The 26,171-nt window shown below is 42.1% G+C and overlaps 1 protein-coding gene across 2 annotated transcripts in view; it reads right to left on the bottom strand.

Annotated features, from left to right (window-relative positions):
- Window positions 1-879: 879 nt before the first annotated feature.
- NUDT3 (nudix hydrolase 3) overlaps window positions 880-26,171 on the bottom strand; it is a 107,860-nt gene continuing 82,568 nt past the window's right edge. For both annotated transcript variants that reach the window (XM_089918865.1, XM_022581643.2), the window contains 3 exons: window positions 13,497-13,541; window positions 12,287-12,371; window positions 880-9,156 (listed from right to left, as the gene is read on the bottom strand). In XM_089918865.1, coding sequence (XP_089774991.1) covers window positions 8,978-9,156; window positions 12,287-12,371; window positions 13,497-13,541 — 309 coding nt within the window. In that variant the 3' untranslated portion in view covers window positions 880-8,977. The remainder of the gene's footprint in view (window positions 9,157-12,286; window positions 12,372-13,496; window positions 13,542-26,171) is intronic.

Below are 26,171 nucleotides of genomic sequence, written 5' to 3'. Positions count from 1 at the left end.
AAGGAGGCCTGCAGAATCAGAATTTTAGGAGGAAAGGGTGCTCTGACCAGTTGACTGGGAATTTGCTCTGGGGCTGAACGAAGTGGTGATGCCACCCGAGTCCCAGAGAGGCCAGGGGCCCTCAGTGGATGAACGCGTTTATCTGATCGTGATACACTCTTTATTCTTGCTTCTCCAGCCCTCTCTCCATCCCCAGGTCCACTCCTTGAGTCCGTTAAGGCCTGGCATCACAAGTTTCCAGGTGGCTCCTTTCCAACCTCTCCTGCCTCCTCTTCAAACATGGCTGATTCTACACGACTGCCCTGCTCAAGAGCACTTCACACGTACGCAGCCAAACTCCTTGGCCTGGCTTTTGGGGCTTTCCCTAAATTGGCCTCATCATGCTTTATTTTTCAGCCCATAATGCTTGTCATCTGTCTTCAGCCGGAGGGGCACAGCTAACTTCATGTTGCTCTCCCCCTGGCGGTGCCCTGCCTGTTCTCTGCCTGCAAGTCCTACCAGCATGCATCTTCAAAACGCCGCTCCAGCCCGTCCTGACTCCACCAGGCCCAACTTCTGCTTCCACACAGGAGAGCACCCCTTGTTGTGCTCCCTTGTTGTCCTGGATGTGGCTCACCTCTGTCCCCTCATGCCCCTCTGGGCTCCTAGTGAAGCACTGGGTGTCTGCCGGGGGGTCCCTGGCACTGACTCTCACTACCTTCCTGGGCTTCACTTCATTCCTTACTTGAATTCCCCGAACAGCAAATCTTCCATGCGGCCACCTCTGACCTCTGGGGCAACTCTCAAGAGTCCAGCAGAGGGTGGTGGTAAAATCAAAAGAAGACTGATGAGAAGGACTCGAAGAAAACTTTTAGAAAGAAACCAGAGACTAAGCAGGGATGCGTGTGAAATACTGGTTTTTATTGGTTGGCACAATATTACAGCCTACAGTTCCAATGCCCTCCCTCCCACACAGCTCGAGGGGAAAGAAGCTGATGGGCACACAGAAAGGAACAGCACACTCACAGGTTTAAGCATGTTTTTACAAAAAGGAGTCAGATATAGGGGTGGTGGGATTCTAGGGATAGTACCAGAGCTCCAGCTAGACTATGGGGGAGGGCTTTGCTGTCCTCTGCAGCCGGCACACATGAGGGGATGCTTTAGTAAGGGGATGGTCACACACGGCTGGCTGGCTGGCTATTAAAGGGGGAAAAGGGGGACTTGCATCTGCTGTGCACCTGTCTCAGACCCAAACCTGAACTTTCTTTTCAGCCCTCCCCCACAACCTGCCTGCCCCCACGGGAAAGAGAGGTATGAAGGAAGCCTAAGAACAGCCTCCTAGAGAAAGGGTGCAGGAAAACTCAGTTTCCTTCCACCTCCTCTGGACCCATTCTGCTCCCCTCAGCTCCTAAGAGCACTGAGAGACTGGGGAAGAAGCCAGGCCTGGGCAGGCAGCTCCAGGTGGGCAGGGAGGAAAACTCGCTTTTCCATACAATACCAAGCAAGGTTGTTTTGCAAACGAAAAAATGGAAAACAAGACCATGCACCCCTGGGTCAGGAGCTCCTACGTCCTGGAGCACATTTGGATAGGGGTAAGGGCGACGTTATTCCAAACCCCAGTTGTGAAAGGTCCCAAGAGGTTAAGGGACCATAACCAACCCCTCCTCCCACACAAGTGCCTTTCCTTGGATTCCCTGGGGTTTTGTTGAGCTCATCTGGGGTTATTCTGCTACCCTCTCCAAGGATGAGTACTCAGCCCATTGGCCACTCCACTTTTTACGCTTTCTACAAATATACAGCACACTGCCTAAACAGGTGATCCATTCTCACTCTGCAGAATGGTCACCAAGGAGCCAGGTGACCTAGGGGTGGAAAGGCTAAGTTGTTTGCTTTTCTGGGTGGTCCTGATGGAAGGGGACAGCAGTGGAGTTCTGGTGGAATCAGAATAGTCTGGTTTGAGTCTCTGTGATCCCCAGGGGACTGGTCCCTGGGTACATGGGCCCCTGGCTCTCTGTCTTCAGTTCTGGAGACTTTGTCATTTAGGTCTCAGCTAAAACATGAGGGGAAAGGGACAAAGACTTTGTCCTTCAGAAAAAGTTAAACTCAATATATCTTGGCTACTTTATCTCCATCCAAAGGGTTCCCTGGAAACACCTGTTGAACTTGGCCAAAGGGAGACTGCACCTGTGCGATACACTTGTGAAGACAGGGTTCGGAAGCACCTCTAGTTCATCTGTTTCAGAACTGGAATGGTCCCAGGGAGTTTAACCCTTCTGGTGCTGATGGTAGATGAGTGGAGTGGAGGTGAGCAGAGTTAGGAAACCCCTCAAATACGCCTCATGCTGTTTGGAGATCATACCCTGTAGCTCAGCAAACAGAGCTGGGGCCTCACTGCTTCTTCCTTAGAGCCCATCCCCTACCAAGGTGATTGAGTAGGTGGGAAAAAGGTCCTTGAAATAAAGACTGGCCTCTTTATACAAAATCAAATATAAAGATGCTACTAATAGGCTTCCACATCCTCCCTCTGAAACACCTGGGTAGGCCAGAGATACCTGCTTTACTTTTACAACATCCTCAAATGCTCCTACTTCCTTAAACACATGGTGTACACTGGTAGTTATCTTTAAGATAGATGCACTAACTGACATTTTATTCATTTTAACCAACTTTTTCTTCAATTATAAATCAGTTTGAATGTTTTCAGACCATGAGACAATAAAAACGGACCTGACATTTGTAAAACTGCACCCCACACTGTGTCTCTTTTATAATAGAGTGGACCAACTGTTTTTCTAACTACAAAATGCAACACTGTGCAACTGCTGGGCCCTGGACTCCCTCGTGAATCTGTGCCCTGAGCAGCACATCTACGTCCATGAACGGGTGAGTGCAAGGGTGAGGTTCTCAGAGGCGAAACAAAACACCTGAAGCAAACTGGATTTTGGAGGACAGAATCCTTTTGGATTCTGAGCAAAAAATGCTCTCAGTCACGTGGGAGGAGGCAAAAGGGCAGGTTTGTGTCTGCGCACCGTGGCTTAGGTGCCTGCAGCTCCCTCCGAATCCTTCATGTCCTCGGGAGGAGCACAGGCCGCCTGCTGGCTGAGCGAAGGCCCTTGAAGTCCTCCCCTCCCCCCAGTGCTTTGGAAGCTCTCCAAGACCTAACTTCAACCTGCCCCCGTGGAGGACTTCCGTGGAGCAGGCCTATCTGTTCCGGTTGTGGATGTCTCCATAATCAGCCTCTATCTTCCCTGGCATAAGTCATATCTATTATGTTAAGACCAAGCCTTAACACTGAAATGCTGTTTTTTTCCAATGGGACAGTAATGAGGTAGAAGAGGCTACATGGATCTATTGCTTTAGGTTAACATTTTCAATTCAGCACAAAAGTGTTCAGAAAGCCAGGCTCGTATCAGTATTACTTCCAGAAAGCCAGTCTCGTATCAGTAATACTTCCAGTATTACTGGAGAAATGACTCCCTGAAGGTGAGCCACTCCACCCCACTGTACAGACAGGGAGTCCAGTCTCAAGGCCCAGCATCGGGAATGGGTATCTTGCTTTCTTCCTGAGAAGTTCCAAAGACTTAAGATTTTGATCCTAATGCCTGATTGGGGCCTCAAGCCCAGAAGAGTGATTTTACTGTATTGTTGAAACGCTCCCTGAAAGGCACATCCCATGGATAACGTCCACAGATGGTGAGCAATTTAGTAGGTAATTGTTCCAGAACCAGAATTTATGTTCCCCAACTCAAATATTTATAGAACCTTCACATCTGGCCTGGCTGCAGTGGGGGTGGAAGAGCGGGTAGCACATCAAAATGGTGATGAACCTGGAAAATGACAAGGCTGCTGCTTTTGTATCTTTTAAAGCCTATCTCCAGGGGGTTAAATGCCTTTTTTTGCTGTTCTAGTGGCCCCTGTTTGGGGTTAAGAACTCAGAATGCAAACTGAAGGAAACCTATTTAATTCAACAACCTAATTGCTGCAGGAACAGAAGCAATGACTCGCCACCTTCTAGATATTAATCTTGCTTTTTCAGCCAAAAGCACTTCCTTCTTCCGCAGAGGCCCTCCTGCTGTGCTCAATTCTGAGTTAAGGAGGCTTTTCTTTGCGCTCCCCTTGCCAGGTGGACAGTCTCATTTTCTAGGACAAGCTCAGGCTCACAGATCATCACTATCAACAAAGATTTAGGGGAGAGACATGCCCTTTTCACTTCAAAAGCTTCATGTAGCAGACACACAAAATCAAATCACGTGACTGCCAGCCTCAGCTCAAGGAGTCTGTTAGAATCAACACCAAACGGGATTCTTTATTTCTCTTTTTAGTTATTAATTTTTAAGGGGGTTAGGAGGACAAACTATTGGATTACTCTGAAGGTGAGAGATATCATTTTTTTAAATGTCCCGATTAGGCTTCACCCATCCCTGAAAGGTTATCAAGCTAATGCAAAAACATTGTCGAAGTGTGAAGCTGCCTTTTCAGAGACAGGAGTGGAAGGCTCCTGGCTTCCAAAGGAGAGTCTGCCTAAAAGTAGGTTCCCAGGGCCTGTGATGACCTCAAGTCAACCTGATGTAGTATATTCTATAGATAGCAGTACTTAGCAATTCACAATGTACTTGAAAATCTCAAATGTCTTACTGCTTTAGGTGACATGTCAGGTGACGTGGAATACACAGCTCTTCTGGATGGTGTGGTCTCTGTTGCAAGCTCACCCCAGAGTGCACAGGCTGACTCTGGGGTGCTTTCCCACCTACCCCAAGTGGGGGGGGGGTGCCCTGATGGAGCAAGGCTGACGCCATTAAGGTTGACAGCTGCAGAGCCTTGGGGAAATAGATTCCATCCCAGCAGTGCTCAGAAGAAACGACTGCCACCCCAACTGGGCAGTATAAACTGCACAGCCTCAGGTCTGACTTCTTTTAGAGTTTTCAAGAATAAGAACTCAAAGAGCCATCTGCATTATTTCATCACCATTAAACAATCTCCTCTCCCTAGAAATGCTTGAGTTGACTATCCTGCATGTCTCCTATTTTTTGTAAAGATGCAGATGTGAAATGCAGGTGGGACCAGGATATAGAGTTATATTATCAACTCTCATTTCTCTTTAAGCAAAAATTCATCCCACTGTGGAGATTTCTCCAGGTATTTCTTCTAACGCTAAATCCACTCTCAACTAGGATGGGCTTAGAGAACACTTCAGAAATATTAAAAATCATACAGTTGTGGCAAAAATCACATTGTGGTTATTAAATCCTTTTTGTAAATGAACAAAAATACGGCTCAGGCTAAGCTGTTTAAAAAAAAAGATCAGGTGGGGAGATCAACAAAGATATTAACACAGCACTAGATGGAAATGACAAATATGTTAAGTACAAGGTATGAGACGCACATCCATGTCCATCAGAAGACCGACTACTCCCCTCTGTTGAGGAGGGTTAGAAGAAGCCCCCAATAAGCACTGTGCGTGGAGAAGACAAAGGGGAAGGAGAAGGAGGAAGCATGGTTCTATGGGGAACTTCTTCCTCTTGGAATTCTAAAAACAAAAGGTGACTTTTTTTTTCTTCTAAGCAAGTCTAAGAGACTTTACATGGGCTGACTCCTAACACTGAAACAGAAAATATTTCTCTGCCATGAAGGAACTTGACTATGTAGCAACAGTGTACAAAAAACTGCAAACACTCTCAGAGGGCAGTGACCCACCCTGTTCCCCAGAGGCTGCGGGAAGCAAGGCCTCCAGTGCCTCACTTTCCACAGCACTGGCAACGCAATGCAGAGGGCGGAAATCCTGTGGCGAAGCCACCTTCTAGGCCTTGCTCAGCCTTAGCAGGGTGATACTCCCACACTCTCTGATCCCTCCAGATGGCCTCAGCTCAGACTCAGCAGTGAGAAAACCCTCTCCTCACAGGGCAGATGGGGCAGCAGACACTTGTAAAAATAAAACAGTCAATTCAGTAACTTTTCCATCCTGTTATGTTTACCATGAGAAAAATCAAGACTCCTCTTTCATGGGCTGCACTGTTCTGAGAGGCGACCAGAAAACCTAACGTGGCCGACTCCTGCTAGTCCTCTTTCTTTCTCTCTCTCTCTCTCTCTCTCTCCTCTCTCTCTCTCTCTCTCTCACACACACACACACACACACACATTCACTCACTCACTCACACACAGTCCTGGTCCAAAAGAATGGCATGATCTCACTGTTGTTTCCCCAAGGGCTGCAATTTATAAACCAAAAACAAATTTTAATTTAAAAAAAGCCATTGCTATCTTTCTCCATCCTGAGTATGGTGGGCTCTAATGGGCACTCTGGTAATAATCAGAATCTAAGATGTGCCCGTTCACTGTGAGAGAGACTCGATATCTGCCCTGAACACAGGAACCTGTTTCTGCCAAGCCTGAATAAGGCGAGTACTTGCAGAATTAATGGCAAATCAGTGTTGTCTAAATATTCTGCAAGTAGGGTAAACTTTGAGCTTTCCTCTGTTTTTCCTTGCTTTTTTTGGGGGAGATAGAAAGGTTACTGCAACCATGTGTCTAAGTAATGTATCACAAAAGGGCTGTGACTACACGTCAGGAGACAGCCATGGTGTTTATGATGCCAGGGAGGGAAAAACACCGACCCCTGCTCACCAGAATCCCAGTGCAACAGATAACCGCATCAGTTTCAACAATTCTGGTGTTGGACAAAGCCTCCTTTTGTCAGTTAAGGAAGCATCAGCACAGCCTCGCCAGTTAACTGCATTAATGGGATCCATTCATGTCACTGACAAATACTTCTTGGCACAGTTCGCTTTCCTGACCCAAAGACGCCAACAACAATCCAAACAGGACTTTGTAGGGTAGTGTATTATTATACCAGCCCAGTGAAAACATCTTCAGATCACTAAAAACTGCACAAATACTATTAACAAATGCAGTTCCTATTTCAAGAGTACTAACTGTTTTCCTGCAAAGCTCTTTCAATCTATATCATAAAGGTAGAATTTATTTTGAAGATTGTATTGGGGACTCCATTTAGTGCTGAGCTGAACTTATTTTACTGTCCCCTTTATTTATTTGCACAGAACCTCAGAATGCTCTAAATCAGGTAATAAGCAGCAGTGTGTTCATTTTTAAGTAGGACACATGAACAGTGAGTTGGCATTTAGACTCAAATCCCATGGTGCTTTCTATCCACTGGGACCCTTACTTAGGGACAGGATTCCTTTCCCAGAGGTAGAGCTGTCTCCTAAGGAAACTGCCGGCACTGCTTTTTGGCTCCGTGTTTTAAGACTGGGAGAGAAGATGCAAACCGAGAATAGATAGCAAAAATTTAAGTTCATCAACTGATGTCCCCTAAAACACTGAACATTAAATGACACAGGCCTACCAGATACTATATTTCTTTTAGTGGGAGGGAAGAGCAAAAGCTTTTCAAAGTTTGAGTATTTATTAGAATTTTTAAATAAAGAGAACTACGATTTTAATTTCACATCTTGGCTATGTTTTGACAAAGGAGATGCCACTAAGAGTATAGCAACAAACTCCTGTCCCAAGCCAGGGATTGATCAGTGCCCCCCACCCCCAGCCCCGGTCTCAAGACCCTTTTCTGCCTACTTCTCGACTAAACAACACAATTGGCAAATGAAGCCAGCATCAACCCTGTATCAAAACCCAACAAGACAGTTTGCAGGGAGCCAATGCATTATGTTGCTGTTCTAATAACTGATTAAGCATTCTCCCATACCACTTCTCAGCGGACGATGGACCTTTCACATCCCAGTGGGAGACATATTTAATATTTCTGAGCATGCTCCATGGTGCAATTACAAGTGCTGTAACATTACAAAGACAAGCAAACATCTGAATTTTCCTCCTGTGTACTTTTCAGGAACGTAACATGGTTACCCACAACAGGGACAGGACTGTACAGCTGCACTTGCCAAGTATAGTTGGATGCTTCAGAGCACAAGGACAATATCCAGTTCAGCACGGTGTAAGGCATGGATGCACAGGGAGAGAGGCCTTTGTCGGCGATAAGTAGCATTATGGAAAAAACTCCAAACCAGCAGGATAGAAACAGTGCTCGACGCTCCAGTTTTTTAGATAGTAATCCCAAGAATCCAGTTCAAATCCCTATTGTCAACATGTAGGGAGGAATTCAATTTCTAGCATTGTTTCTCCAGATCTGAGCTGAGGCCATTTGCTCCTGGCTTGGTAATAAAAAAGCAAATAGGTTTCTTCCTGTTTCTTTCTTGGCATGGAAACACAGCTTTGAGAAGAGAAGGCCATGAGTCCTGGGAGCACTATGAAGGTAGCTAAACTCTTCCCATACCCTACATAACTACAGTCGATGACTGGGAAAAGAGAGAGGACAGGGAACTTTACCTAGCCACTAGCATCAGAAACAAAAAAGTAAATTAATTGTGAGGCTCTCCACTTCAGAAACACCTTGAATTTAAAAAACAAAACTTTGAAAAATTAAACAATTAAATCCCTCTTCTAAAAGTCATTTATTTACATATTATATGCCCAATATATAATGTGTAGATAAATGTATCTTGCAGTGAAAGTGACCAGCCTACCGGACTTAACAGCACATTACAGGACAAATTCTTGAAAGATTTCATCTCATATTGGTATCTTTTAATAAAAAAAAAAAAATTAAAAAAAAAAATCTGGCCAGGGCTGGGATGAAACAAACAGGAACACTTCAGAATCCAAGGCAGAGGGAAGGCTGTTTGCCTCTTTAGAGAATTGTAGGGGTGTGAAAAGGGAGAGACAGATCATGCACAAAAGTACTGACAAATTACACACCCACCACCCACCCCCTCAATAAAAAGAGAAGAAAAAGCCCCATCACTTAACACCAAACAGCAACATTATCAATAAACCCTTTCTCTGCTGCCCATCATGCCTTATTTGAAAGAGGAGGCCTGTGAGGAGAGGTGAAAGAGCAAGGGTGAGAGGGAAGACCTGCACTTCAGTCTAGTTTCCAATTTCCATTTCTTTTACAGGAAATCTTCAGTCATCTGATGCCTGGCATCGAGCTCTGAGCGGAAACTGAGTAAGTGGTGGCCACGAGCGGGGTGCCATTGTTGGCTGAGTAGCCTTGCCTCAACGTTTCAAAATACGATGCTTGCACCGGTTTGTGATACTGCAGCACTTTTATGGCATCTTCTATTTTAAACCATTCCCGCTTCCTTCCTGTCGAGGCAGAGAGAAAAAGAAATCAGTACAAAAGGAAAGCAGCAGGTTTCTGACCCTAAAACTTTTGAGAAAATGTAGAAAAAAACATGGAAGCAATGGTTATCAGGGTTTTTCTTTTCTTTTTTACATTGAAGTATAACTGACCTACAACACTATGTTAGTTCCAGGCGTACAACATAGTGATTTGATATTTCTACACATTACAAAATGACCACGATGGTTATCAACATTTAAAAAACATGTAAGTTTATTTTTCCTTATTTTCTTTTCTTACAAGGGTGATGCAAGCACTTTATATGCTTCAAATATTACACAAATGTCTAATGCAGAAAACAGGTAAGAAATCTGAAAACTGAAGAGCTGAAAGTAATTGTGTGAAACCTGCGCTCTAAAGAGAACCACAGCTAGTGGTTTCCTCTTGAGCTCCTGGGCCTCTGGGCCTTCCTCGGCTTGTACATAAGTGCCTGAAGCCCGCCAGCAACCCCATCTCCTGCAAAAACAGACATGAGCATCAGCTTCCAGAATTACCAGGATGGCTGACTTGTAATCAGTTATTTTAAAATTTTTGTATAAGAGTGATATATCTACAAAAAAGAAAATATTTTCTCAAAAAGAGGAAAATATAATCTCAACACAATCATTATTAACTTTTCAGTGTATTTAAATTTTTTTCAAATGCATGTTTTAAAATCCTCCATTATTTTCTCTCTTACAAAAATAACAAAAGATCATTGGTTAAAATTGGGAAAACAGAAGAAAGCATAAATAAGATAATTACCTGTAATCTTATAAACCAGAAGTAACTACTCTTAATACCTTAGTGCATTTGCTTTTCTTTCATCTTATTTGAAAAAGACACAGTTATTTGAGCAACTATAATTGGGATCATGCTTTAAGGTGCTCGGAATCCTCAGAGGCCCTGATGGAGTGCTGTTGTTATGAACATGGACGCTGAAGCTAATATGCTGGGCTCCAATCACATCAATGGCTCTAATGAGCTGCTGCACAGCTTTGGGCAAGTTACTGAACCTCTCTGGGCCCCACTTTCTTCATCTATAAAATAGAGATAATAAATAATGCCTATCTCTCAAGTCTGTTGTGAGAGCGAATATGTAAAGCATTTGAAGAATACCTGGGACAGAGTACATGCTGTAAGAGTTTGCTTTACTATTACTGTTGTTATTGCTTCTTTTCCACTTCACATTGTTTCTTAAGCATTCTTCTCTGTTGTAAAAGTATGATATTTAATGGTTGCATTACATCGTAATATCTAGCATGGATATAATGTCATTCACTTAACCATTTCCCTATCATTGGACATCAACAGTCTGCAATTTTAGTTATTATAAATAATGCTACACTTAAAAAAAATTTGAACACTATAGGGCTTGTGATACTGTCAAACAGCTTTCCAGAAGGATGTACTGATCCCCAATCCTGCTTTTGTGTGTTGGAATGTCAGTCTTACCACACTCCTGCCAGCACTGTTAACTTTTGTTTGGCATTGCCAATTCTTTAGGTGAAAACCAGTACCTCATCTTTGTTTTCACTTCAAATTCATATTTTAATGTAGTTCTAATTAGTGTATATACAATTCTATATCCTGTTTTCAGTCACCAACACGATCTCATAAGCACTTTCCCATGGTGTAGAGCTTTCATAAGTATGCGTTTAACAGCTGCCTAACGTTCCATCAGATGAATGGACCTTAGATCACTTAACATTTGCTGACCTGTACATTTTAAGACCCAATTTTTCATCTGAAAAAGGCTCATCTGAAGGAAGGCTCATAGGCTTATTCCCATATTTCAGATTGTTTCATTAGAGTCAATTCTCAGCAGTGGGAGTACAGGTGAAAGGCTTGTTTGGATATTAATAGAGCAATGGTACCTTAAAAATCAGTATCACAGGTGTGTGACTCCCACCAGACAGAGTACTCTGAGGACAGGGCCAGCCACACCACTCACCTCTGTTTCTTTTTCAGGCCCCAGCACCGGCTGTCAAGGAGTCTATTTTTAATACCCCCCCACTGAATTTATTTATACTTAAGTTTATTGCATTCTTACCAAACACAAAGCCATTAAAAGCTGAAGAGCTATGAAATGCCCAGATCAACAATGTGAGAGGCATGATGGCAAAGCATATACTAACAATAAAGGGAAAGGCTTTGGTAAATGAATTATATCTGTTTGCCAATTTACAACAGAAGTTAAATTAATATTACACTTTTCTAGAATATACTTTCCTTCAGAGCTAAAAGATTAAACCATGAGCCAACCATTAAAATCACCTCAATTTTTAGGTCAAAAGACATATATACAGACTTCCCTGGTGGCGCAGTGGTTAAGAATCCGCCTGCCAATGCGGGGTACATGGATGGGTTTGATCCCTGGTCCGGGAAGATCCCACATGCCACAGAGTAACTAAGCCCACGCACCACAACTACTGAGCCCACACGCCTAGAGCCTGTGCTCCGCAACAAGAGAAGCCACAGCAATGAGAAGCCCGCACACTGCAACAAAGAGTAGCCTCCACTTGTCTCAACTAGAGAAAGCCCATGTGCAGCAACAAAGACCCAACGCAGCCAAAACAAAAAAAAAGGACATATACATGCAATAGTGATCTGAGATCAAAGAAAATGGCTCCTTAGGAGAAAGTCGCGTGCACCTGAAGGGTAACATGAATATAACTGGAAACTACCCCCATCACTCTACACCTACTATACAGCTCTGGAGGGAGGGGCTCACACACCAAACCGACAGTTTTCTCTAACAGTTTGAATAAGCACTGCAAGGAACAGCCACGGCCGTGCTCCCGCCTGAGGTTCATGGCCAGCAGCGGGCCTAGCATTGCGGAGGCCTTGATCAATACCTGCTTGGGAGGATCCAATTTGGTTTTAGAATCAACAGGTCTTATTTTTATGGGCCGCATTTCTAAATGTTGACTATGTACCCAACTCTGGCTTCCTCTTAAACATTTCAAAATAGTACCTTTCACAAGTTCAAAAATGGACATCCTTCTGTTATTTCTTTTATCAGGCTCTCATTTGCGGTTGTGGGTAATGACCTATGGCATGGCCAGGGCCGATTGTGGGGAGCTCTTTGGAGGCCATCTGGGGATAACTTACCAATGTTAACTGAGTCCTCCCAGTCTTCCAGCACTTCTGTGACAATGAGCACATAGACATACGTTCTGTGCTTCCTCTCCTGGTTCTGAAGGGCAAAGAGGGACAGAGAGAGTTTTTCCTTAGAGAGCTGAGATTATGTAAACGTCCAGAGAGCTTAGACCCAAGGATTCCTTTCACTTTTTATCGTCCTACAATCAGATATGGAATAGCACCAACTGGCCTATTTAAAACATGCCACACTTGAATCTGAGGGTGAGCTCTTTGCCTGGGCTTCCAAAGCCAAGGCTTTACCCTCTTTTTTCTGCACAACTTCTCAAGAATACTGAGAAAAGCATTTGGGACCTCTTGAGAAAAAGGCACCAGGTAAATTTAACTAGCTAGAACACCAGAAAGAGAAGAGACTGTGGTGGGCAGGGGTCCCATCAATGTGAGCAAGCTGATTATCTCACACATCTCCCCTCCTCCTACTAACCCTGCTCATCTTTATTCCCTGATTTCCTACTTTCTCCAAATCTCTAGTCCAGACTATGTCCTTGTTTGTCTCTTGTGCTATAGCTACTTATCTTCCACTCTCCTCTGTCTCCTCTACACTTATCTACCCCTCCTCACATCTTGGGAGGAGAGGAAGAGAGGTAGACACGGGAAAAATAATTCTAACAAATAATTCTAGTTGATTGGAGGAGATTATGGGATTTTAAAAAGAATGCATGTTATTCTCTGCTGGTGCTGCACTGTTTTGAAAACTTGGTGAAACAAAGATGACATCTTTCCTAGATTAAGACTGCAATGGACAATGTTTATGTTCTCCCCCGCCCCCCCCGAATTCATATGTTGAAATCCTAACCACCAAGGTAATATAGTATTAGGAGGTAGGGGACAGTGGGAGGTGATTGGGTTATGACAGAAGACCCTCATGAATAGAATTAGTGCTCTTATAAAAGAGACCCCAGAGACATTCCCTCTTCTGCCATGTGAGAACACAGAGAAACCGCTGTCTATGAACCAGGAAGTGGGTCCTCACCAGACACTGAATCTGCTGGCATCTTGATCTTGGACTTCCTAGCTTCTAGAACTATGAGAAATCAATTTCTATTGTTTATAAGCCACTCAATTTCTGGTACTTTGTTACGGAAGCCTGAATGGCCCATGGTGAAGATATACGTGGTTATTAATATGATACCAATTGCACCAAAGATTTTAACAGACTTACCTCAAAAATTCCGACTAATCTTCCCAATGTCCCTTTCACTCCAGCCTGAAAAATAAAAAAGAAAGATTCATACATTGACATTGCTTACATTGCTGGCTGGTCTCATTCTGAATCTTCTTTTTCTTTTTTTTAAAAATAAATTTATTATTTTTGGCTGCGTTGGGTCTTGGTTGCTGTGTGCGGGCTTTCTCTAGTTGCAGCGAGCGGGGGCTACTCTTCCTTGCGGTGCGTGGGCTCTAGGCGCACAGGCTTCAGTAGTTGTGGCTCGCGGGCTCTACAGCACAGGCTCAGCAGTTGTGGCGCACAGGCTTAGCTGCTCCGCGGCATGTGAGATTTTCCCAGACCAGGGCTCGAACCCGTGTCCCCTGCATTGGCAGGAGGATTCTTAAGCACTGCACCACCAAAGAAACCCTCATTCTGAATCTTCTTGACCAATTTGTAAAACAGAAGTAAAAAAACGAGAGGACACAGCTCAGGTGGACTCCAGGTCTGTGGGGGTCATACCAGTGTGTCGTCTGTGTCACAGGCTGATAACAGCAGGGTATGCTCTAGGGAGAGAAATTCCTCTCATCTCTTCCCTGTCTCTCTCACCACTGCAAAACTGGCCAAACAGAGAAAGATAATCAAGGCCATAGCCATACAAAAGATATTTTGAGGTATGAATTACTTCCTTCATTTACCCATTGATTGAACCAATATACCCTGAACGCCTAATCTGAGCCAGACAATGGTGTAGATGCCAGAGGTATAGTGATGAATAGGCTAGAACACAAAGTCCATGAGAGCAAGACCCTTATCTGACTCGTTCTTGGCTGTCTGTACCCAGCATGACTAGAAAAGAGCTCAGCACCTGGCAGGAGCTTTATAAAGAATAAGTCAATAAAAACATAGACCTGGTGGGACTTCCCTGGTCGTCCAGTGGTTAGGAGTCTGCCTTCCAATGCAGGGGATGCAGGTTTGATCCCTGGTCACAGAACTAAGATCCCACATGCTGAGGGGCAACTGAGCCCGCATGCCTCAACTGGAGAGCCCATGCGCTCTAGAGCCTGCACATTGCAACTAGAGAGAAGCCCACGTGCCACAACAAAGATCCCGTGTGCTGCAACTAAGACCCAACACAGACAAAAATTAAAAAAAAAAAATCTGGTAATTCTGCTAAATAATAGGTTTTATGACAGGAATGCACAGAGCATGTGATGGACAGAGAATTAGGCGAGAGGGGCAGCTTTACACAGTGATTAGGACTTTGTAGTATATACTCTGTTTATCCCATCAGCCTTTTGGTATTTTTTTTTAGATCTGTGTCTTTCTGAGGCATTACAGGTGACTTTTTCACTCTATTCCAACTTACTAATTGTCTTTTCAGCCATATCCTGGTTAGAGTTATCCATTTCTGGTCCACTTTTTATTTGATTTTTTCATCTTTACTCGTTCTTTACATATCTACCTGCTTCCATTACATACAGCTCTGTTTCCATGATTTAAAAAAATATTTATTTATTTATTTATTTATTCATTCATTTCTGTGTTGGGTCTTTGTTGCTGCGCGCAGGCTTTCTCTAGTTGCGGTGAGCGGGCTTCTCATTGTGGTGGCTTCTCTCGTTGCAGAGCATGGGCTCTAGGTGTGCGGGCTTCAGTAGTTGTGGCATGTGGGCTCAGTAGTTGTGGCTTGCGGGCTCTAGAGCACAGGCTCAGTAGTTGTGGCACACAGGCTTAGCTGCTCCGTGACATATGGGATCTTCCCGGACCAGGGCTTGAACCCGTGTCCCCTGCATTGGCAGGTGTATTCTTAACCACTGCACCACCAGGGAAGCCCTTCCATGATTTTTGTTGTTGTTGTTCTTTTAAAATAGAAGTTATTCCTTTATTTACGTTTTGAACATTCTGAAAATATTTAACTTCTTTGTCAGGTCATGCTATAAAATTCATTTTACCTGAAGTAAATTCACGTTCCAACTGGTGAAGGGCTTACTTGTGACGCTGCTTTCACCAGGCTCTCCAGTGCCAGGTCTTAAAGTGAAAATTTAGGGTTCCTGCTTCAAGGTCATATAGTGAATACTGTAGATAGAGCCCCATCCTTTACTGTGCACTGCATCTGCATCCTCTCCCTACCTAGGTCCATATCTTTTTTTAATACAGTAGATTCTTATTAGTTTTCTATTTTATACATATTAGTGTATATATGTCAATCCCAATCTCCCAGTTCATCCCACCATCACCCCCCCACCCCGCTTTCCCCCCTTGGTGTCCATACATTTGTTCTCTACATCTGCGTCTCTATTTCTGCCTTGCAAGCTGGTTCAGCTGTACCATTTTTCTAGATTCCACATATATGCATTAATATATATTTCTCTCTCTTACTTCACTCTGTATAACAGTCTCTACGTCCATCCAGGTCTCTGCAAATGACCCAATTTTGTTCCTTTTTATGGCTGAGTACTATTCCATTGGTATATATGTACCACATCTTTATCTATTTGTCTGTCGATGGGCATTTAGGTTGTTTCCATCTCCGGGCTATTGTAAATAGAGCTGCAATGAACATTTTGGTACATGACTCTTTTTGAATTATGGTTTTCTCAGGGTATATGCCCAGTAGTGGGATTGCTGGGTCATATGGTATTTCTATTTTTAGTTTCTTAAGGAACCTCCATACTGTTCTCTATAGTGACTGTATCAATTTACATTCCCACCAACAGTGCAAGAGGGTTCCCTTTTCTCCACACCCTCTCCAGCATTTGTGGTTTGCAGATTTTCTGATGACGCCCATTCTAACCGGTGTAAGGTGATTACCTCATTGTAGTTTTGATTTGCATTTCTCTAATAATTAGTGATGTTGAGCAGCTTTTCATGTGCCTCTTGTTGGCCCATATCTTTCTAAAAGTCTCAGCTCCTGGTGTCCTTTCCATTGGGTACTTGGCCTCCCCCTTACTCCAAGGGCTCCAACCACCAGCCATGCAAGGCCATGGAGGCTGAAACTTTCCTCTGCTGTTCTGCAATTCTGCTCTGTTACTGATCTACGGAGGTATCCACTTTGCTTTGAGTCAGCCAGTCTTTTTAGCTTTTGCCTTTTATATCTGTCTCTGCTAGGAGTAGAGGGGGTGAGAAGTGAGGGAAAGATTTCCCTGGAAATGCCTGGGGGATGCAGTAACCTGTTTTCTATTACAACTGCCATGTTATTTTGTACAATACATTAAAAATTAAGGCAAATATACTTTCTGGGCTTCCCTGGTGGCGCAGTGGTTGAGAGTCCGCCTGCTGATGCAGGGGACACGGGTTCGTGCCCCGGTCTGGGAAGATCCCACATGCCGCGGAGCGGCTGGGCCCGTGAGCCATGGTCGCTGAGCCTGCGCATCCGGAGCCTGTGCTCCGCAACGGGAGAGGCCACAACAGTGAGAGGCCCGCGTAGTGCAAAAAAAAAAAAAAAAAAAAAATATATATATATATATATATATACTTTCTAAAGACAGTAGGTGCTCAATAAGTTTGTACAGAATGAATAAAAATTTAAAATAAGTACTCCAAAAGTTCTTTAGAGATATTCAATAATAGAAACAACAGAAGCCAATTTAAAGGCCTAGATTCCTAAATGAGCTATATTTTGAAATTAATTTTTGCTAATTATCTGTCAAGGAATTACTTTCCTTTCTCTTGCCAACATGCCTATTTCTTTTCCTATTCTTTTCCCATCCATTCTTTTCCCCATGTGGCTTTTGGTCTACTTCAATGGAAGTGTGTACCTTTTCTTATTTAAATTGCTTTTCTAAGTTTTTAGAAATAATTGCACTCCACAGCCAGCTAAGACTAGCTAGACTGTACTTCATGAATTAACCAATGAAGCTGCCTGAACAAGTGGGACGAGCTGGCAGGCTGTCCTCATCTGGAAAGCCAATGCTGTACTCTGGTCCTAGGCAGCCCAAGCACGCTCAGATCAGTTCCTGAGATGTGTCACCTGTGCTCTTGCCACAGGCCTCCACTGACAGAACCTGGGAATAGAGCCATCAGGCTTTGGGGGAAGGAGGCCCGTGGTGGGTTGGCGGAGGGGAGGCGGCACAAGGAAAGATTCATAGAGGTTCACAGAAGACATCATTCACATTTCTCTTCTGCAAAGTGGAGAAAGTTATCTTCAGCAGTTACTGTTCAATTATTTACTTTTCTTAAAAGAAAACAAAAATGCAGAAAAGGAAATAATCTCCAAATTTTAAAGGCATAAATCAACTTAATATTATGACAATACAATTTACTTAAAACTTTTAATTATAGTAATTTCTGCATTCAACACCAACATGTATCTATGATTTACTCTGTGTCAGAGGCAGTTGGGCAAAGTATAAAAACATTTTTCTTAATGAAACAGATGCATTTTTATAGTCTAGAGTAAATCAAATAGTGCTGTCATCCGTACACTGAAATACACTGGCCTTTTCACTTCTAATTAATCACTTCTAATCAACACTAGTTTTTTTTGTTTGTTTTTGTTTTTTTCTGTTTTGCGGTACGCGGGCCTCTCACTCTTGTGGCCTCTCCCGTTGCGGAGCACGGGCTCCGGACGCGCAGGCTCAGCAGCCATGGCTCACGTGCCCAGCCACTCCGCGGCATGTGGGATCTTCCCAGACCGGGGCACGAACTCAGCACTAGTTTTATTTCTTAAATGTTTCTTTCAAGTTTTATCTTGGAAGATCTACTTGGGAGAATTCTATCTAAGGTGATTCTACCAATGGTTATCTATGGTAAAAAGCAAAGAAATATTCCTATATTTACCAGTTTTTAAAACTGGGCTTTAGCAGTTTTCTTAGGAGGAGGCTCCTCTTTTGTAAGAAAATGGATTTCAGTTCTTTAAAGCCACAGTGCCGATAAGAGGAAGATTCCTCATAGGCAAAGTTTCTCCGAGACAGAGCTCACTGTAACCATTTTACTTTTTCACAATCTTCCACAGTCCAACTTTCATATCCTAGCTCTCTCTCAAATGCTGCCACAAGCAATTGGAGAGAGATATTTTTACCTCTCATATGATTCTTGCACGCAGGATGGGGTAGGTGTCAGGGTCACATCTGACAGTTATTTGGCTCAGACATTTGGGGATAAGATTTGATTCAGGGTATATGTAAGTTTGGTCCCGTCAGGCTACTGGTATAGACCTGTTTTTCTAAAAATCATATGAAAGCAGTTACAATTTCTGTCTGTATTGTCAAAAGCCCCTAATCCAGAGAAGTCTTTATTTAAAAGCCCATCTTAGCTAGTAGTAAGAATTCCAAATAAAATATCTACTGCCCTTCATTATTCAACCATATGCAGATGAGTGCTTTCTTGAACTTCAAAGTATACAGTATCAATTCTAATACTTGAGGTCTAGTTGACAAAAATTACCTGAGTAACTGGCTACTTTTTAAAAAGAAGAAAACACAAATGTCTTTTTTCCTTTTGGGGTGTTTTACTGAGATTGGAAGTATTGGGTTGGCCAAAAAGTTCCTTCGGTTTTTAAGTAAAAATAAAAGACACATTTTTCATTCTCACCAAGAACTTTATTGAATAATGTACTCACCATGTTGTTCCACTACCTTCTGCCATTTTTCAGGCAACTTTGTAATTCTATCTTCCCAAAACTTTTTTTTTTTAACATCTTTATTGGGGTTTCCCAAAACTTATCTTTTTGAGCAAAGAACTGTTCTACATGCCTTTTACAGTCTTTCAGGGAATTGAATTTTTTTCCATTAAGAGAATTATGTAAAGACCGAAATAAACAGAAACCTGAACGTGCAATGTCTGGTGAATATGGTGGATGAATCAGAACTTCCCAGCCAAGCTGTAACAGTTCTTGCCTGGTCGTCAAAGAAACATGCAGTCTTGCGTTATCCTGATGGAAGATTATGCGTTTTCTGTTGACTAATTCCGGATGCTTTTCATCAAGTGCCGCTTTCAGTTGGTCTAACTGGGAGCAGTACTTGTTGAAATTAATCGTTTGGTTTTCCGGAAGGAGCTTATAATAGAGGACTCCCTTCCAATCCCACCATATACACATCACCTTCTTTGGATGAAGACTGGCTTTTGGTGTGGTTGCTGGTGGTTCATTTCGCTTGCCCCAAGATCTCTTCCATTCCATATTATTGTACAGTATCCACTTTTCAAAGCCCATCACAATTTGTTTTAAAAACAGAGTGTTTTCGTTATGTTTAGGTAGAGAATCATGTGGAAATATGGTCAAGAAGGTTTTTTTCGGTTAGCTTATGTGGAACCCAAACATCAAAGCAATTAACATAACCAAACTGGTGCAAATGATTTTCAACGCTTGATTTGGACATTTTGAGTATGTCGGCTATCTCCCCCATGGTATAACGTTGATTGTTCTCAGTTAATGTCTCGATTTGATCACTACCAACTTCAACTGGTCTACCCGACTGCAGAGCATCGTCCAGCGAGAAATCTCCAGCATGAAACTTCGCAAACCACTTTTGACACGTTCAATCAGTCACAGCACCTTCTCCATACACTGCACAAATCTTTTTTTGTGTTTCAGTTGTGTTTTTACCTTTCTTGAAATAATAATGCATAATATGCCAGAAATGTTGCTTTTTTCTTCCATCTTCAATATTAAAATGGCTACACAAAATTCACCAATTTTGATGTTTTTTTTTAAATGCACGCTGATATGACAGCTGTCAGAATACAATCTAACAAATTTTTTTTTAAACAATTTATTTATTATTTATTTATTTTTGGCTGTGTCGGGTCTTAGCTGCGGCACATGGCATCTTTGTTGAGGCATGCAGGATCTTCATTGTGGTGCGCGGGCTTCTCTCTAGTTGTGGTGTGCGGGTTTTCTCTTCTCTAGTTATGGCGTACAGGCTCCAGGGCGTGTGGGCTCTATAGTTGTGGCACACGGGTTCCAGAGCATGTAGGCTCTGTAGTTTGCAGCACACAGGCTCTAGTTGAGGCACGTGAGCTCAGTAGTTGTGGCACACGAGCTTAGTTGCCTCACGACATGTGGGATCTTAATTCCCTGACCAGGGATTGAACCTGCATCCCCTGCATTGCAAGGCAGATTCTTTACCACTGGACCACCAGGGAAGTCCCAACAAAATTGTTTTGAATGAAGTTAAAGATAACTAAGTGCTACTACAGCCATCTTGCAGGAAAAACCGAACGAACTTTTTGGCCAAACCTATATTTATCTGTAAAGGGCTGGACTGACCAGGGACACTCCAGTACCCCCTCTTTCCCTCTAGCAGTCTCCCGGGGTGTCTAGTTGAGGTATAGGCAGAGGCACTGATGTGATGGGCCTTTGAACCTGCCCCTAAAATGATCTCCTACCACAAAGATCCCTGGCTTTGCTGCTTAGTTCGGATGGGCATAAAGTGGACCATCACCTTCTGAAACCAATTTTTACACTCTCAGGTGGATATGGTGGCAGACACAGATGGCTGTCTAGTCCACAAGAATTCTCCCTTCCTCCTTGCTACCAGTAAGACTCAGATTCTGTTCAGGTGAGAGCTATGGCACACTTGGAACCACATAGGGAGTTCTGCTGCCCTCTGCAGTGACAGGTTTAGGGGTGCTGTGTATGACCCAATTCTGGGTCAGTGGTTCCTGAGAGGACGTTCCTTGGAGGCTTCTAAAAAAGATTTCCCATCATGATAAAAAGAGCTGTAAAAAAAGAAACCCTATACCTCCTTGCTTGTCAGGTGGGGACCTGAAACTTGGAACTGCAACAGTCATCTTGTGATCATAAGGGTAAGGCCTAGAAAATCAGTAAGAAGTGAACCAAAGTCCTGACGGCTGAGCTGCTGAAGCAACAGGGTAATGGCCAACCCCTGGACCTCTTACGTGAGAAAAATAATTAGTGATGTTAAAGCCACTTTTAGTCAGATATGCTGGCACCTGTATCTGAAAGCTTCCTGCTACTTCCCTTGATTTAAATGGCAGCTCTCTGAGGAAGATTGCATATCCCAAAAGAAAAATTCTGTACATTCAGGGAGCTGTAGTATAAAATCTTCCTCTATTAAAGCAATAAGCCCAGGCGCAAAAGGAGCTCAGGGGAACAACTCTAATGCAAGTGTCTATATGAGGAAACCTATGAACAAAAATATATGGTCTTCAATACACATAACTTTCTGGTATCCACCAAACTTGTCAATTACAGAAGGAAAGAATCACAGTGAAGACAGATGGAAGTAGATGAGAAGACAGTTTTAAGTCCACTGAAATCCCATCCCAAGGTTTTTTGTTTTGCTTTTTAAATGAAATATTTCAAATATCAAGAAAGTAAAGAAAATAATAAAATAAACATTCAGGTAGTCAGGTAGTCACTAACCAGCTTTGTCAAATAGTAACGTATCATTCTATGTCATTTTTTTTCTTATGAAATAAAACCACTAGTACAACAGAAGCCTCTTGTGTATTCCCCACCTCCTGCCAGAAGTAAATAACTACTACTCACCTAAATTTGGTTTTTATCATTCGACTGTATGTTTTTACACTTCTACTACTTAGGTATATATCCACTAGTAATGGTATATAGTATTTCCTGCATGCTTCTCTACTTGATTAAAAAAAAGGATTATAAAGTCTGAAACGTTTTCCTCTTCAATATCATGTTTCTGACTTTTAGCTATATTAATACATGTGGTTTTAGTTAATTCATTCTAACTCTTGATCAATAATTTTAAGAATTTATCACAATTTATTAATCTGTTCACTTGTTGGTAGACATTCAGTCATGCTATTATAAAAAACATCGCCGGGCTTCCCTGGTGGCACAGTGGTTGAGAGTCCGCCTGCTGATAGAGGGGACACGGGTTCGTGCCCCGGTCCGGGAAGCTCCCACGTGCCGCGGAGCGGCTAGGCCCATGAACCATGGCCGCTGAGCCTGCGCGTCTGGAGCCTGTGCTCTGCAACGGGAGAGGCCACAGCAGTGAGAGGCCCGCGTACCGCGAAAAAAAAAAATTGCCAAAAAAAGAACTTCTCTTACAGATATCCTTGTTACTTACCATGTGTGGGAGTTTCTTCAAGATCTATAACTAAATGTCAAATTTCTGAATCACAGGGTAAAAGTACCTCCAATTTTCCCACTTATTATCACGTTGCTCTCTGCAGTAGATCAGCTGCAGAAATGGCTGCAATTCTCTCCCTGTATCCATGTCCTTTTTTTCCCCCGACTGTGCCGCACAGCTCGTGGGATCTTAGTTTAGTTTCACTGCCCTCAGCAGTGAAAGTGCGGAGTCCTAACCACTGGACCACCAGGGAACTAACTCCCTGTACCCATATCCTTTGAAGTGTAATTTTGCAGTTCTTCCTATCAAGAGATAGAATCTATTTTCCCACCCCTGGCCTTGTGACTTGCTTTGGCCAACAAAATGCAGAAGGATGGTATACTAGTTCCAAGCCTTGGCCTCAAGAGGCCTTACAGTTTCCACTTGTTCTTTTGGAACTCTACCACTGCCATGTGAGCTAGTCTCCTAAAGGATGAAAGACCAGTCTCAGCTGAGGATATCACAAAGCAGCCTACAGCCAGCTGACCTCCAAAGTGAGATAGCCTAGCCAAGATCAGCACAGCTGCCAACTCAACGCAGAGCTGGCTATAGATAAGTGAGTAGTCCAGCTGACACGCGAAGCTGACCCATGGGCTTGTGAGCAATACTTGCTTTTTTAAAAAAAAATTTAATTTATTTTATTTATTTTTGGCTGCATTGGGTCTTCGCTGCTGTGTGCGGGCTTTCTCTAGTTGCGGAGGGTGGGGGCTACTCTTCATTGTGGTGCACGGGTTTCTCACTGCGGTGGCGTCTCTTGTGGCGGAGCACGGGCTCTAGAGTGAGGCTCAGTAGTGGTGGCACACGGGCTCAGTAGTTGTGGCTCGCGGGCTCTAGAGCACAGTCTCAGTAGTTGTGGCACATGGGCTTAGTTGTTCCGTGGCATGTAGGATCTTCCCGGACCAGGGCTCGAACCCATGTCCCCTGCATTGGTAGGTGGATTCTTAACCACTGCGCCACCAGGGAAGCCAATACTTACTTTTTAAGCCAATGAATTTTGGGATAGTTTGTTTTACAGCAACAACTAACTGACATATTCTCCAAGTATAGAGGCAGTATACAAGTTCTTGTACCTTGTACCTCTTGTTCCTCTTTAACACTGGTGCTTGTTATCAGCTTTTTTAAAATTGTGGGTCAATATAGTGAGTGTAAAATTATAATGCATAATTTTAAAATTGAAATCGTGCACTTTTCCTATGTTTAATGAACATTCAGATTTCTTCGTCTGGGAATTTATACTCTTTATCCATTTTTCTTATGTGTTCATTGACCATCTTAATGATCTTCAGAAATTATTTATATCTTATCCTCTGTGGTAAATATTTTCTCCCAATCTGGCATTTGTCTTTTATCTTTACTTTTGAATGTCCTTTGCTAAACATGTTTTTACCAGACACTGCTGATTTTACTTCTTTTTTCCTTTGTGTGTGTGTTTAATGTCTTTTTAAGAAACATGTCCCCGTCCCCATGGCATAAAGTTAGTCTCCCGTATGTTTTCTATGATCCAGCAAAATAAATTTGGGAATTTATTCCCAAGTAGCCAGAAGAGTCCCATGGATATTACTTTGTTTTACTAATATAGTTGTTAATTTATGTACTAATATCACATGGTTTTAACTAATATAGCTTTATCTTAATACCTGGAAGGGTAGTCTCTGCCTCTGTTCTTTTTCAAAAACTTCAAAGCCATTTTTGCACCTTTATTCTTCTACACGAATTTCAAAAATCAGTTTTTCAGATCTCTTGAAAAATCCTTCGGGGATGTTTACTTTTATTTTTGAATTTTGGTGTTAATTCGAGAAAAACTCACATCTTTACAATATTTAGTTTTTTCATTCAAGAATAGACTCTCTCCATTTATTCAGGTCTTTTTAAATTCCTTTAATGAAGTTTTATTATTTTTATTGTAAAGATCCTGCACTCTGTTAGTCTAGAGCGAGGTATTTCAGTTTTAGTATAGTTTTGTTGCTATTGTGAATAATGTATATTTTTTAAAGTTGCATATTTTCTAGTTGATTATCACTTGTTTAAAGAAACATTGCTGGTTTCTGCATACTGATCCTTTATCTTGTAACCTTTTTAAATGCTTTTACTAGTTCTACTAGTTTCTATTGTGTTTCTTTGGTTTTTTATAATTAATGGTCACACCATCTGCAAATAATGACAATTTGCTTCTTCCTTTTGAATCTTTATTTTTGTCTTACTGCAGTGGCTAGGACCCCAGTTCAATAACAAATGGCAGCATGATAGCAATCATAACTGTCTTATTCCTGTCTGCCATAGGAATGCTTTGAAAATTTCAAAAATACGTTTGCTGTAGGTTTTATTACTCTATCAAGTTAAGGAATTTCCTTTTATTTTATGTTTGCTGACAGTTTTTAAGATGAAAGGGTACTGAATTTTAATAAATAATTTTTCTTCATTTACTGAGATGATAATTTTATGTTTTAAACTCTTACTGAAGTAAATTACATAAACATATTTTCCAAGACTGAACTATCCTTGTACTCTTGGGATAACCCAGTTGTATGATATTTTGACAAAGCATTAGATTCTATTTGCTGTTATTTTACTTAGGATTTTCATATCCATGTTCATAGTTCAGAATTTACTGTTCTTTCTACTTTTAAGTATCAAGATCAGGGGTCAGCAAACTATGGCCCAGAGGCCAAATCTGCCCTTCCATCGGCTTTTGTAAATGAAGTTTTACTGGAACATAGCCACGGTAATTCATTTAAGTACTGTCTATGAGGGTGTTCGCATTACAACAGCAGAGTTGAACATTTGTGACAGAGACCATATGGCTTCTATATCTCAAGTATTTATTATCTGGCCCTTTATAGAAAAAGTATGCTGCTTGCTGAATCAAGATCATACTTGCCTTACAAGAGGTGTGTAGTTATCATTCTCTGGAATAGTTCTTTAAGGTAAGAATATATATTTTTGGAAGTTTTGGTAAAATTCACCTCGTCTGATCTTGGAATCTTTTTGCTGGGGAGATTGGCGATTACCACTTAATTTCTATAAGGATTAATGATCTACATATAGGCTTTCTAATTTTTCTTAAGTAAATTTGGGTAGTTTTTCCTAGAAAATTTTTATCGAAGTTTTCAAATTTTTTTGTTTGCAGCTTTTCATAGCATTCTCTTAATTTAAAAATCTCTATTATATCTGTGGTTATTTCCTTTTTTATTGCTTATTTGTTGCCTTCTCTCTTGTTTCCTTTATGGATTCAGTGAGAGGTTTGTCTATTTTATTAGACAAATAAAAATAACCCACTTTTGGTTTTGTTGATCATTTCTATTTTCCCCCATTAATTCATGCTCTTTTCCTTGTTATTTTCATCCTTTTACTTCCTTTGAGAGTATCCTGTTGTTTTTATGCTAGTTTCTTGAATTAACTGCTTAGTTTATTTAATGTCTATTTTGCTTTCTAATAAAATCATCTAGGGCTCAAAGTGAATGAGCTGCATGCATAGGTCATGATATGAAGTTTCATGATATGAACTTTCATGATTGTTCAGCTCTATTTGCTTACTAGTTTTTGTGATTTGTGCTTTAACTCAAGGATTATTTAGAACATTTTTTTCTGTTTCCAAGTATGTTTCTCTGTCAAGCTGGCTCTTTTATTGATTTCTAATTTTACTGCACTA

This window comes from Delphinapterus leucas, chromosome 10 (genome assembly GCF_059928025.1).
Source record: "Delphinapterus leucas isolate spDelLeu-1000000601 "Yukka" chromosome 10, BTC_Dleu_Yukka2, whole genome shotgun sequence".
NCBI lineage: Eukaryota > Metazoa > Chordata > Mammalia > Artiodactyla > Monodontidae > Delphinapterus > Delphinapterus leucas.
The sequence above is the reverse complement of the archived record's forward strand: the minus strand, read 5'-3'. Positions and strand labels throughout refer to the sequence as shown.